This window comes from Patella vulgata, chromosome 7 (genome assembly GCF_932274485.2).
Source record: "Patella vulgata chromosome 7, xgPatVulg1.2, whole genome shotgun sequence".
Lineage (NCBI taxonomy): Eukaryota > Metazoa > Mollusca > Gastropoda > Patellidae > Patella > Patella vulgata.
This window is the reverse complement of record NC_065885.2, coordinates 38,437,768-38,450,701: the sequence shown is the minus strand read 5'-3', so window position 1 is coordinate 38,450,701 and position 12,934 is coordinate 38,437,768. Positions and strand designations below refer to the sequence as shown.

The 12,934-nt window shown below is 33.2% G+C and overlaps 1 protein-coding gene across 3 annotated transcripts in view; it reads left to right on the top strand.

The window, feature by feature from the left end:
• Positions 1-12,934, top strand: part of LOC126828703 (chloride channel protein 2) — a 47,410-nt gene that overhangs the window by 30,114 nt on the left and 4,362 nt on the right. For all 3 annotated transcript variants that reach the window (XM_050558645.2, XM_050558647.2, XM_050558648.1), the window contains 16 exons: positions 385-463; positions 708-833; positions 1,300-1,384; positions 2,984-3,085; positions 3,592-3,676; positions 3,906-4,058; positions 4,331-4,400; positions 5,858-5,968; positions 6,105-6,202; positions 7,144-7,259; positions 7,418-7,551; positions 10,744-11,045; positions 11,310-11,451; positions 11,843-11,928; positions 12,285-12,323; positions 12,888-12,929. In XM_050558645.2, the coding sequence (XP_050414602.1) occupies positions 385-463; positions 708-833; positions 1,300-1,384; positions 2,984-3,085; positions 3,592-3,676; positions 3,906-4,058; positions 4,331-4,400; positions 5,858-5,968; positions 6,105-6,202; positions 7,144-7,259; positions 7,418-7,551; positions 10,744-11,045; positions 11,310-11,451; positions 11,843-11,928; positions 12,285-12,323; positions 12,888-12,929 (1,770 nt within the window). The remainder of the gene's footprint in view (positions 1-384; positions 464-707; positions 834-1,299; positions 1,385-2,983; positions 3,086-3,591; positions 3,677-3,905; positions 4,059-4,330; positions 4,401-5,857; positions 5,969-6,104; positions 6,203-7,143; positions 7,260-7,417; positions 7,552-10,743; positions 11,046-11,309; positions 11,452-11,842; positions 11,929-12,284; positions 12,324-12,887; positions 12,930-12,934) is intronic.

Sequence of the window (12,934 nt, the reverse complement as noted above, 5' to 3'; positions counted from 1 at the left end):
TCACATGCCAAGCCCATAATCAACAGTTTAGACCATCAAATTCTTTTGATTTTCAACGGATTTAAACACGATTGCTAGTTAATAATTTAATTTTAAAAAGTGGATAATCAATACTATGGTAGCAATGACAATTATACTACACTGTTCTTCAAATGACATCAACTCTGCTGAGAATAAAGTAATGTGATTGAAATTTTCGACATATTCCCTTTTCATTGTCTATTTTTAAACTATTATAGAGAGAACTGTCATCTCTTTATATAATGCATCTTTTATAGATTAGTATCTCCCAATTATGAACCATATGATGACTGGTTCAGTTTGAATCAACAATTGTATTAAAATCAGAAGTGTTTCACTCAAATATTTTTGTTTGTATTCTAGAATGAATCTCGAAGATCAGAAATGTTAGCTGCAGCATGTGCTGTGGGTGTGGCTGGAACATTTGCTGCTCCTATTGGTGGTATGTAACTTGCAATACTTTATTTTGTTATCCATTGCAGTAAACTGATGTCTGAGAGAATTCATGACAGATGAGAATGTATCTCAATGATTCAAATAACAAAAAGAGAGGTCCTGTGTGGTGAAAGTAGATTACTAGTGCAAATTCTGTTGTCCTTGATTCTCCTCATGGCACATATTTAGAAAATAGCTTAGAAATTGTGGAGCTAGCCATTAAACAACTTTTGATTGAATACATATTTCAGGTGTATTATTCAGTATAGAGGTAACAGCTACATATTTTGCTGTACGTAATTATTGGAGAGGTTTTTTCTCAGCTGTATGTGGAGCGTTAGTATTTCGTCTTCTTGCTCTCTGGTTTAAAGATGAAGGTAAGATAACAAATCTTCAAAAGTTTTATAGTATAAATACAAGTGTGTTTATGTAAAGAGAGTTTACTTATGTTATCGAAATTATCATAAACATGTTTTCAAAAAGATGTAATAAAAGAAAGACAGCCTAGAAAATTTATATTAACTCTTTAAAGCCTGACAAATACAAATATTAATATATGTTTTTCTGAAGAATATTCTGATTATATCTTCTGAGGTTTTATAACATTTTATGAAATATATTGGCAATTCAGTAAACTAGTACAAAAACTGAATATTTCTTGTGTCCCTTGAGGGCATGCAGAATCAGTGTACAAAAAGCAATTAAAATTCTTTGGAACTTGATGCAGATGTATAATGATGTGTTGTATTTGTATGATCAAAGATGAGCTATGTAAGGTGAAATTTTGGAAAATGTCAGTCATAAGTCGTATAGCCAAATGACAGGATCATTTTTTTATTACAGAAACAATCACTGCACTGTTTAGAACCAGTTTACGCACCGAGTTCCCTTTTGATCCTTTAGAATTGATAGCTTTTGCTGCCATAGGGTGAGTACCTATCTAATTAATCATTCTATTAAAATAGGTTCGTCCATCTGTCTGTCTGTCCGCCCGTCTGTCTGTCCATCACACCTTTTGGGACACAATAACTCTCTTTCTAATTGAGCTAGAATGTTCAAACTTGGTGTAGGTGTTTATTAGGTCAATGCCTTGATGGAGTTCAAAGATGAGCATTTTCTGCTTAGGGTAAGCAGAGATAAGCAATTTGATTGGTTGATGCTTTGGGACACGATAACTTTAGTTCTAATTAAGTGAGAGTGATGAAACTTGGTGTATAGTTTCATTACATCAATACCTTGACTAATGAGCATTTTCTGCTCTGGGTAACAGGGTTCCCGCGGTCCTTGAAAATCCTTGAATATCCTTAAATTTAAAATTTCATTTTCGAGTTCTTGAATATCCTTGAATTTCGCGGAAATAGGAAAATATCCTTGAATTTCAGTTGAGATCCTTAATTTTGTTTCAAATGTCTTCAATTCCTTTTAAATATGAGATTATAACGATATTTGGAAATGTTTTGGTTATTTTTAAGATGAAAAATTGTAACTGTAGGCTAAAAAATGTCCTTGAAAATCCTTGAATTTGACGTATATTTATCCTTGAATATCCTTGAAAAAATGTTTGACGAAGCCGCGGGAACACTGGGTAAGCAGAGCGATAAGCAATTTGATTGGCCGAGACTGTGTAACACAATAACTCTCCTTCTAATTGAGCTAGAGTGTTCAAACTTGGTGTAGGTGTGTATTAGATCAATGCCTTGATGGAGTTCGAAGATGAGCATTTTCTGCTTAGGGTAAGCAGAGATAAGCAATTTGATTGGTTGATGCTTCGGGACATGATAACTTTAGTTCTAATTAAGTGAGAGAGATGAAACTTGGTGTATAGTTTCATTACATCAATACCTTGACTAAGTTTGATAATGAACATTTTCTGCTGAGGGTAAGCGGAGCAATAAGCAATTAGATTGGTCGAGACTTTGGAACACAATAACTCTCCTTCTAATTGAGGTAGAATGTTCAAACTTGGTGTAGGCGTTCATTACCTTGACTAAGTTCGATGGTGAGAATTTTCTGCTTAGGCTAAGGAGCGATAAGCAATTTGATTGGTCAAGACTTTGGAACATAACAACTCAATTTTAATTGAGGTAGAATGTTTAAACTTGATGTAGATGTTCATTAGGTGAATTTCTTGACTGAGTTCAATGATTAATATTTCGAGCTAAAGCTAAGCAGAGCTAATCAATTTCATTGGTCGATGCTTTGGGACAAAATAATCTTGATTCTATCTGATAGAGAGTGATGAAACTTAGTGTATAGTTTGATTGCTCGATACTTTTGAAAAAAATAAATGTGCGATTAATTATTATGTGTCATCTATTTATTTTGGGATTTTGGCGGGGGACTTCAGCCTCACTGTTGGCTTTTTACAAGCTGATATTCTTCTTGGAATTATTGTATTCCTTAAGTGGTATTTAGCGATCGAGCACATCAAATAAGACAATAATGCATCATGCTAAAACCATCACCCATATACTTGGATTAGTAAGTTGTGCTCTGTAGGGAAATAATTATAATTGTGTAATTTCAGTGTTGCCTGTGGTTTTGGTGGAGCTCTGTTTATTGTAACACATCGAAAAGTTGTTTTATTTACTCGTAAAAGAAAAAGATTATCTACATTTTTACAGAAAAAGTAAGTCAAGTACAGCAGTAGTAAAGATTATTCAGTGTTTATTAATCATGGGGTTTGGATGGCTGAATGGTTGGCACAAGGCCTGTCATTGAGTCAACTGGCGTGGTTTCGATTTCCTGGTTGTACGTGACAAGGAGTAGGGTCGCCTGTCCAACCTTGTGGGTTTTCTCCGGGTCCTCCGGTTTCCTCCCTCTGCTAAAGACCCCTACACGCGAGCAAATTATTGAAATAAAATTGAACCATGTGTTAGTCCCAAAATGACCTAGTTTGTGTCGAGTGGACGTTAAACCCCATTTCTCTCTTTCTCTCTCTTTGTTAATCACTTCCAATGTAACAGTTTAATTGCATATTGTAATACAAGCCATATTACAATTTGAAGAATTCTTCAGCTTTAATCTGAAGATTAAATATACTGCTGATTTGCAGTATATTTGCGTTTAGATGGTTTAATGATATAAATGGAGTAAAGTTGATTGATATGTTTATAATTGAATTGTATTTTTCAGTCGTTTTATATATCCTGGTTTTATTGCCTTATTGATATCTACTCTTACATTCCCTCCTGGTTTCGGACAGTTTTTTGCTGGACAGGTGAGACCCTACATAATTTATAATTATAACTTGATTCATGTCTACTTGTTTGTATTATGTTTAATTAGGAACTGAAATAATGTTTACAAGAAAATGATGATCTACAGAATGTTTCTCTAAGTTAACTTGTAATCAACCTATTTTGTGTCTCCAAAGTATTCATCTCAATATTCTGTTAATTATTTGAATATTTTCATTTTTTTTTTTTTTTTTAATTATTTTTTTTTAGTTAACTGGCCGACAGGCTGTAAATGAATTATTTAGTAATATAACTTGGACAACAGGACAAGCTGATGATTTAGATGATGAAGCTATATTAAGTCATTGGCATCATCCACTTACTAATATGTATGTGACTTTGGTATTTTTTATTATCATGACTGTAAGTTTATCTGCCTTATTATTCTTTTCTTACACCATATTATTAATTATTATTGACCCATCAATATGTTTACTTAGTTGTCTTTTCTATACCAAAACAAATCAAAACATTTATATTTATGAGAATTGGGCAAACATTAAAATGCATAGATTTGATACTGTAAAGATATTTCTAGTTCCATTACTATGTTTGATGCTGGCTTGGTAATGGCCATCATACTTTTCATGAAATATAACTTTTAGCATTAATTAATTGTCTTTTTTTTATTCTAGTTTATAAATGGTGTGTTAGCTAATACATTACCAATTCCTGCTGGTATATTTGTACCAGTTTTTACTGTTGGTAAGTACATTGTTAGTAATGGGGGGGGGGGTGTCTTGTAGACTGGACAACCTGCTCTAAATGACGTCAGACTGGTTCCTACGTCACTGCGCTATTCTGATTCAATATAGAGACAGGTAGCGGGCAGCCATCTTGCCAGGAGGAATTCCTCCCGGCAGTGCGCATCTCTTTCTGTGCACATTACCAATGTAAACAAAAACATGATCGGACGCTGAAGTATGCAATAAAGATGTCAACAGCAATTAAATGCAGCAGTAGTTTATTTTTAGCTTGTGGATTAGAGCCGAAACTGTGCAATTTTTTCTCAATAATGGAATTTAACTTAACAATAATTAATATTTTGGAATTTGAGAAATACGGAAAGAAATCAAATGAAATATGAGCGATTTGCCGTAGCCGGTAGGCCTACGATTGTATCTGATTATTATAAGAGCTGATTTTAAACTGTTGCTTTGTTTGGGTTTAAGATAACAATAAGATGTCGCACGATCAACATTTAATTTGGCTAGAGCAATCTTAGACATTAAAGAAAAGATTAACAAATCTTCTAGCTTACTCATTTTAACGCTGAACGCCATCATTAGGGATACCCGTCTATTTTTAGTAACACTACGTCAAAACATGGCTGCCCACTACCTGTCTCTATATGCAAGTCAGAAAAGGAGTGACGTAGGAGCGAGTCTGACGTATTAGAGCAGGTTATCCAGTCTATGGGGGTCTTGCTGTTTGTGGTCTAAGGGGAGATAACTCTACCTATTGTGGGCATGAAATGGAAGAAAATGAAAAATGTATTGATATTTATTAGAAATATTTCTGAACTATGTATTGAAATAATGGTGTCTTGCTGTTGCTTGTGGTCTGGTTGCTTCTGAAATTTATTGATTAAAGGCTCAATACCACTCTTGTTGTAACAGAATAATATGTCCTAATCTTTATTCTGGTCAACAAATTGTACTATTTTACAATATTTCAATTAATTGATGATACAAATTTCATCTTAACACACCTTATTTAAAATTTTTGAAAAATTCAACATAATGGTTTGAAACGTCTAACGTAAACCTTTTCAAATGAAACTTCAATTTAAAAATATTTTCGAACCCTCTGGACAAGTAAAATAGGATGTAATGGATAATTTACACAACAGGTAGGATACTTAAACATCTAGTACTTAGATAGAGATATTATTTATTTTCTGGAGCTTTCAAGCCAGCAAGAGTGTTATTGTCTCTTTAACACTAGTAATTGCTTCACCTGATTTTACTGGGACCCCATTTTCATGAACAAAGCTGAAGTAATACAAATTATTACAGTTTGTTTGTTTTGATTGCCCAATGATTTGTATGTTTATCATTATAAGTTAAAAGACACGATAGAATTATACGGTTTGAAAATACTTGTGAAAATGTTCTACATATTAACTTGAATACAAGTTTAGAATATTTTAAAAATTGTAGGTGCTGCATTTGGTCGTTTGGTTGGAGAAAGCATGGCAGCATGGTTTCCAGCAGGCATAAGATCTGGGGATATTGTAAGAAAAATTGTTCCTGGTGGTTACGCAGTTGTGGGTTAGTTCGTTATTTATTACAAAATAATTGTATATAAATGGATGTTATTTTCTGAGTAACAGTATTTGATATATCTTTTTCTATTTTAAGGGAGACTTCAAATAGCTTAATATGGTTGTATATATTGTTATTTTAGGTGCTGCATCATTGTCTGGTAGTGTTACACGGACTATATCAACATCTGTTATTGTATTTGAATTAACAGGACAGATCAGTCATGTTTTACCTGCTGTTGTAAGTCACTTTCTTTAAAACATCCTGGTATTGATATATGTGTGTTTGAAATTTTACGTAATAGCGAATGTATATTTTGATTATCAGAAAGTTTAGAATCAATAACACTATAAACTGTGGAAGGTACAGGTGTAATTTTTTTTAAAAATTACTCTCATTTTCTTCAATTTACATGACATTTAACATCTTGGAGCAATGCACCTATGAAAGTAAGGTAGATTTTTATCAATCTGATTAAAACAAAGATCCTATTTCGTTTCATTTTTTATATTTCAAAATTTCGTTTTACTTGTCTTTACTACGCTAGGATCTGGAAGAGTTGTTATCATTGTCATGTTCTGGATGATGTGAGGGACTAGCCAATGAAACGGTCTGTCACAGCGAGCTTTGGGCGTGAGGTGCACGGAACTGTGGGTAATCCATTAGAAACATCAATGCTCATTGGTTATTCAAATGTCTGAGGCCAAAAGCCGCTCATGTGACCTCTGATGCGACCTCCCAAAACTTCATGTAGTGTAGGCCATCGAAAGTATTAAAAAACGAAACGAAATATAGATCTGTATTTTAATCAGATTGGATTTTTATGATATTATTACCGTTGCCTTTAATTTATATGACATTTGACAACTGCAAATTAGTACAAACAAAGGCAATATAATAATGTCAAGAGGGACTGCACTTATAAATCTATGACATTATCAGGTAGGCCACCTTAATGATGTCAGTATATTGCAACATGTGCCAGATACCAAAATATTTTGTATAATACAATCCTTAGTTGTCCAAATGCAAAACTTGAGCACTGTTTATAGTGTGATCCACCTGCATTCAAATAGCTTCTGTTATACAAAAACACTGGCCACTGCAGTCAAGGTATCAGATATATGTAATGATTCATTTACACCCTTGATATATGTTAATAATTGTATGTTTCGTTATAGATATCGGTGTTAATAGCTAATGCCGTAGCTAATAAATTACAGCCATCATTCTATGATAGTATTATACAGTTAAAACGTCTACCATATTTACCAGATATTGTTTCTACTGGAGCTAAGTAAGTCATATAAATATAATCATTAAAAAAAAAAAATTACTAAAGACACTGTGTGTGTGGCTTATTGAAATCAAATACATTATATCATTCTTGAAATGACCTAGTTTATCTGTAGTGGACAATTCTCACATTTATTGTTATTATCTACTTTATTTCAGTACCTGGAAAGTATTTGTAGAAGATTTTATGGTTAATGAGGCTAAATTTATAAGTTTTGATTTTACATATGGTGAACTACATGATCTATTGATGTCTACATATTTTAAAGCTTATCCATTAGTTGATTCTTCAGGTACTTATATTGTTTAATATTGTTATTATTCAGTGTGGCATTTTCATGATGTTAAAAATGTTTTGGGATGTGCAATGTGGCAGAGGATAGACCTTTATCGGACTTCACATATTAAATATTTCCATTCAGGTGAATGATTCTTGTAACCCCTTTAGTTTCCAAACTTTACTCTTTGGGTGTGGCATGCTTTTTTAATTTCTGCCTAACTGATACCTTAGTATTCAGTGATAAGCTGCACCCATTTTTGTATAATGAGGGCAGTGATATAGCATCCACCAAGTTAAAAGTGGTAAGCTTTTGTCACTATTACCAAGGCCCACCTTGTACTGAACTTTGGCTTATTATTGTCCCCTAGCTTTTGAAGAAAGCAGGGGACTATTAAAATGGATATGTCTGATGTAGGTGAATGCCTTGACAGAGTTCGATCATGCACATTTTCCACTAAGTTTAAGCAGAGATAAGCCATTTGATTGGTTGAGACTTTGGAACATGATAATTTTGGTTCATTTTGGTTCTAGTTGGGTGAAAGTGAGGAAACGCTGAGTATAGATTCATTATATCAATATCTTGATTAATTTCTATGTTGAGAATTTTCTGCTTAGGCTAAGTAGCGATATCCAATTCAATTGGTCAAGATGTTGGAACATAACAACTCTGCTTTTAATTGAGGTAAACTTGATGTAGATGTTCATTAGGTGAATGTCCAATCTCGGCTCCCAGAAGTAAGTTTACCCTTCATTTATATCTGGGAAAACTCGTCGGCCATTAATCAGTTTTAAATCGGTTCCTAGGCTCCCCGTGGCTCCTGATTGACTGGATTTGTTTGATTGAAATGCTTCCAATTTCTCGACAATTAGGCATTGGTTCATTGCATGAGTTACATATTAATGATACTTGGAACATTTTCCACATCTTGATTTGATTTACCGGCAACTATTTTTAGAGCACAATGTGAGTGATTCGGCTAAATAATACGCAAAATTTCTGAGCAGCCATCTTGGATCTTTGTGAAGCAACCGAAGGAAGGATACATCATGTGACATTCAAAATGGCCAACATATGGCCAGCGAGTTTTCCCAGATATAAACAAAGGGTAAACTATTCCTGGGTGTGAGATTGGTGAATGTCTTGACTGTGTTTAATGATTAACATTTTTCACTGAAGAAAAGGAATAAGCCAGTATTAAGGCCGCGGTTAATTAATTGTCAGTTTCTCATGCCCTGAGTTTGTGAAATATACATGCTACATGCGGTAATTATTAATTATTGAGATGAAATTTAATTTTTTTTAGTTTAATGCAGTTTCTATTTCAGCAATAACTAATGTCAGTTACATGGTTGTTGAAAAACCAACGGTAACCAGTGTCCGCAATTTATTCACATTTATTAAATATTTATAGATTAAAATATCTGTTGCACAATATAGCTGGGTATCGGAAGACTTGATCATAATAAATAAGTTTAAATTGTTAGTGATATGCTTCTAAGTTAACGGTTCGTTAATTCATTCATTCTTGGCATTTCATTTCTTTATCCTTCCCTACTTTGACAGGTTATGAAATGACCTGTTTCAAACTGGTTGATGATTTGTTCTGACGTAAATAATTAAAAACATACCCTTGGATTTTTAAATACAAAATAAGTTAGATTATTTACCAGGTCAGTCAAAGAATTTACTACACACATCGTTGTTCCTCTAGCCGTGAGGGAAGATAGTACCAATGCCATGGCAATAGCCCGTATGTTTATTGTCGTCAACTTTGAACCCATCATCAGCACATGGCATCATGATAATATAAATACTTTTATTATTTTGTCTATCTTAATCAAACTGTTTACATTTATTTGTATCTCTGTGTCCTTTTGAGACTGTTTATATAGTGTTGTGAATAAAATACCGTTAAAGGCGTGAAGCAGTGTCAACCAGTCGGTATCTCATGATCGAGGTTATCTCATGGCGGCAGGTCTGGGACCGTTGCTAGTCAGTAAATAAAATAATTTAGCAGGAATTAAAAGACATTTATATCTTTCTGTGAATTTTATTACAAATATGACAAGTGCCTTATAGAGTATATATGTGGTCTTTGGTGAATGTTGTAGCTACCATTCCTTGGTATGGATGGCAGATATGATACGGCTTTATCAACTCTGTTTTGCGGATGGACTCCAAGTATTTTTTCGCATTTTAGCCTGCTTTACTTATCACCCACGCTGTCATGTTCATCGATAAATAGTGAATTTAATGCGTCAATTCATTGTTCATATTTAATGGCAAACAAATACAGATTTAAAGTACAAATTTTGGACCTTACTAAATTTGACCAAATAATTATGGAAGTACGTAATTATTACGGATGAAAACGGACATGTGGGCGGGTCATGAGAAACAAATAATTAATTAACCACAGCCTAATATTAAAATGAATCATTAACACTGCACCAGCCAAATATCTTGTATTATAGAATTTGTTCCATTAGCTTATTGTTAGTTGGCTAGTAACTAGACTCTGGCTACCTGAACTTTGTACAGATAATGTGATATTGCTCTGATATAGGTCACCACAGGCCCAGATTACACACATTAGTGCAGTCAGACTAATCACAACTGTGTTAATTCCTGCTAAAATATAGTTCACTTCTATTTGGCCTAAAAGAACTTTGCAAGTTTGATTTTTTAATTCTTTTATTATATTTTTATTTTTGCTTATGCAGCTGAAGACACTATATATTTATTTATTATAAAAATGTTAAAAGATACATTATGGGTGATTAGATATAGAGCTGGCAGTTCTCACTATAATAGTTAAAACTAGATAATGTAAAAGTAATTTGCTGAAAATTTCAGTCAAATTGATCCACCCTGTACCGAGAATTTAGTGACTGAATATTGGGCCTAGCCTCGATCGTCATTACTAAATTCAGTACAATGAAAAACATAGTCTTGATTATCCATGGGTGTTGAGCAGCAGATCGGATTATAATCCAGTAAATCTCACAGTCTAGCAATGACATCGAGAGTTGATTATGGTATGGATTATGGTATAGATAACATTTCAGGCCTAAAGAAAGACCTGCAATTGGCAGATTTAGCTCTTGCATAATGTATGTTTAAATAGAAATATGCAAATCTAACCTCATTTGCATAAAAGGGAAGAAGTTGTTCGATGTGAATTATTTTTGTTGTGTATTTCAGACTCGATGATATTACTTGGTTCGATACAAAGATACGAATTGGAAAGAATTCTCTGGCTTCATTTAAGTCATGACAGAAAAGTGATGTTATCTGATTCTAATGATGATCATGGTCCACCATCAGGTAGGGCCTCTCCATTTGATTTTGGGAATCCCCCAAGTCCTATCACCGAGGAATCAGAGACCACTTTATCAACTGTGCGCCCAAGATTTCTGGTCACTAAAGTGGATGAAGAAAATGAAGAAGCTCCACCATCTCCAGTTGCTTGTAACAATAATATACAAATGAATTTATTGAAAGTGGTAGGTGTTATATGACTACACATTTAGCTTTTTATCTGGAAGAGAATGGATGTAAATGTCACTAGGCAGAAATGCGCTCTCCGGGCAAAATTTTTCAACATTGCACACATAAAATTGGGTCTAAAAATGACAGTATTGTTTTTGAAGAGATATCAAACTTTTTTAGTTCTATTTCTAAGCATATCCTCCTACTGATAATCCCATTATATATATATATATATATATATATATATATATATATATATATATATATTGTATTTGTAGCCATCTAATGATTCACTAGATGGTAGTGAAAGTTCCGCTGATAATTATAATACTCTACAACTACCAGTTAGATCTATACTCAAAAAAAGTAATTCTAACAACGATTTAATGAAGAGAAGGGCGAGTACTGGAGATTTAAAAGGTAAAATCTTATTTCATTTTCTGATGATATCAAACATTCTGAATGGACAAGGTGGCTCAGTGAGTTTGGTGCTGCCCATCTTCATCAGCCCAGTTTCTGCAGACAAGTATGTCGTACATTAACCCCATTTCATTTTATTTCCGAGTTGACAGTATTACAATTGAGTTGTTACATTCTGTCAGTACACATAACAGAGGAGGTGTTTAATGGCATGTCAGCACCAATAGGCCTATATTGTGTCAGAGGTGCAAGTAGAATTATGATGTAATTAATGATAGACACCCTATGTTCAATAGTTTATACATGCTTTGTTTCAAGTTTACTTATTTCTTATATTATGATTATTGTGATATTTACAACAATATGATAAACTCTTGTATTTATTTTGTAGCTGCTATGGATTTAGATAAATATTATAAGAAATTATCTAAAACAAGGAAAGAAAGTATAGTAGAAGATAGACCATATATAATTAAGGTAAGGTGTATATTAGATTAACAGCCATGTTATAATCTCTTTAAAGCTACATTCACAAGATACATGGCATTGTAATATTGAATAGCTTAGCTTCTAAGATTTTATTATGTGAGTAATTGGTGTATGAATGTCTGTTTGATTACTGTATTCTAAAGATTATACATTACAATCTTATAAATAGTGGGAACAAATAGATAGCAGTACTTGAAATAAACTTATTTATGTCGTTTGGGACAATCTATATGCTTGTGGTGTTGTTGGCGTAAGTTTATTTGGAATTTTGTGACTTTCTTTAGAATTTTTTTATCTGCTATTTTCACTTTCTTCATGTTTTATTTTTTTCTTATTAATTACAGAAAGGTAGTTTGGCTAGTTTATGTAAGAAAGTAAGATTGGTGAGTTGTCATTATATCAATACTATTCCTTTAAAACAAAAAATTGATGCTAGCAAGAAATGATTCTTTTAAATTATAATGTAGGTTGCTACCTTATACAATCTAATTATTTCGTTTCGTTTTTTATAGTTTAAAATTTTGTTTTATTTGTCTGTAGTACACTAGGATCTGGAAGAGTTGTTATGTAACCTGTGTTCTGGATGGCGTGAGGGATTCGCCAATGAAACCAGTGACTTCTTGGTGTGCGATGCACGGAACTGTGGTTTAACCACTAGAAATGTCAATGCTGATTCATTAATCAATGTCTGATGTCATAGGGTCAAAAGCCGTTCGTACGACCTCTGACACAACCTACCAGTACAACTGGTTAGATGAATAGATCTTCATGTAGTGTAGGCCATCAAATATACATCTGTATTTTAATCAGATTGCTACAATATACAAAGTGTAGGCATAAATATACATAATGTTAGTGTGAAAATGATTGTAGGAAGGTACAGATTAAACATTAAAACTCCATTCCTTAGTTAGGAGATGTTAACATCTATTTAATATTTGTTTCAGCCACAAGAACCTATTCGTGTTAAACATTTAACAAAGGAAGAGGTAAG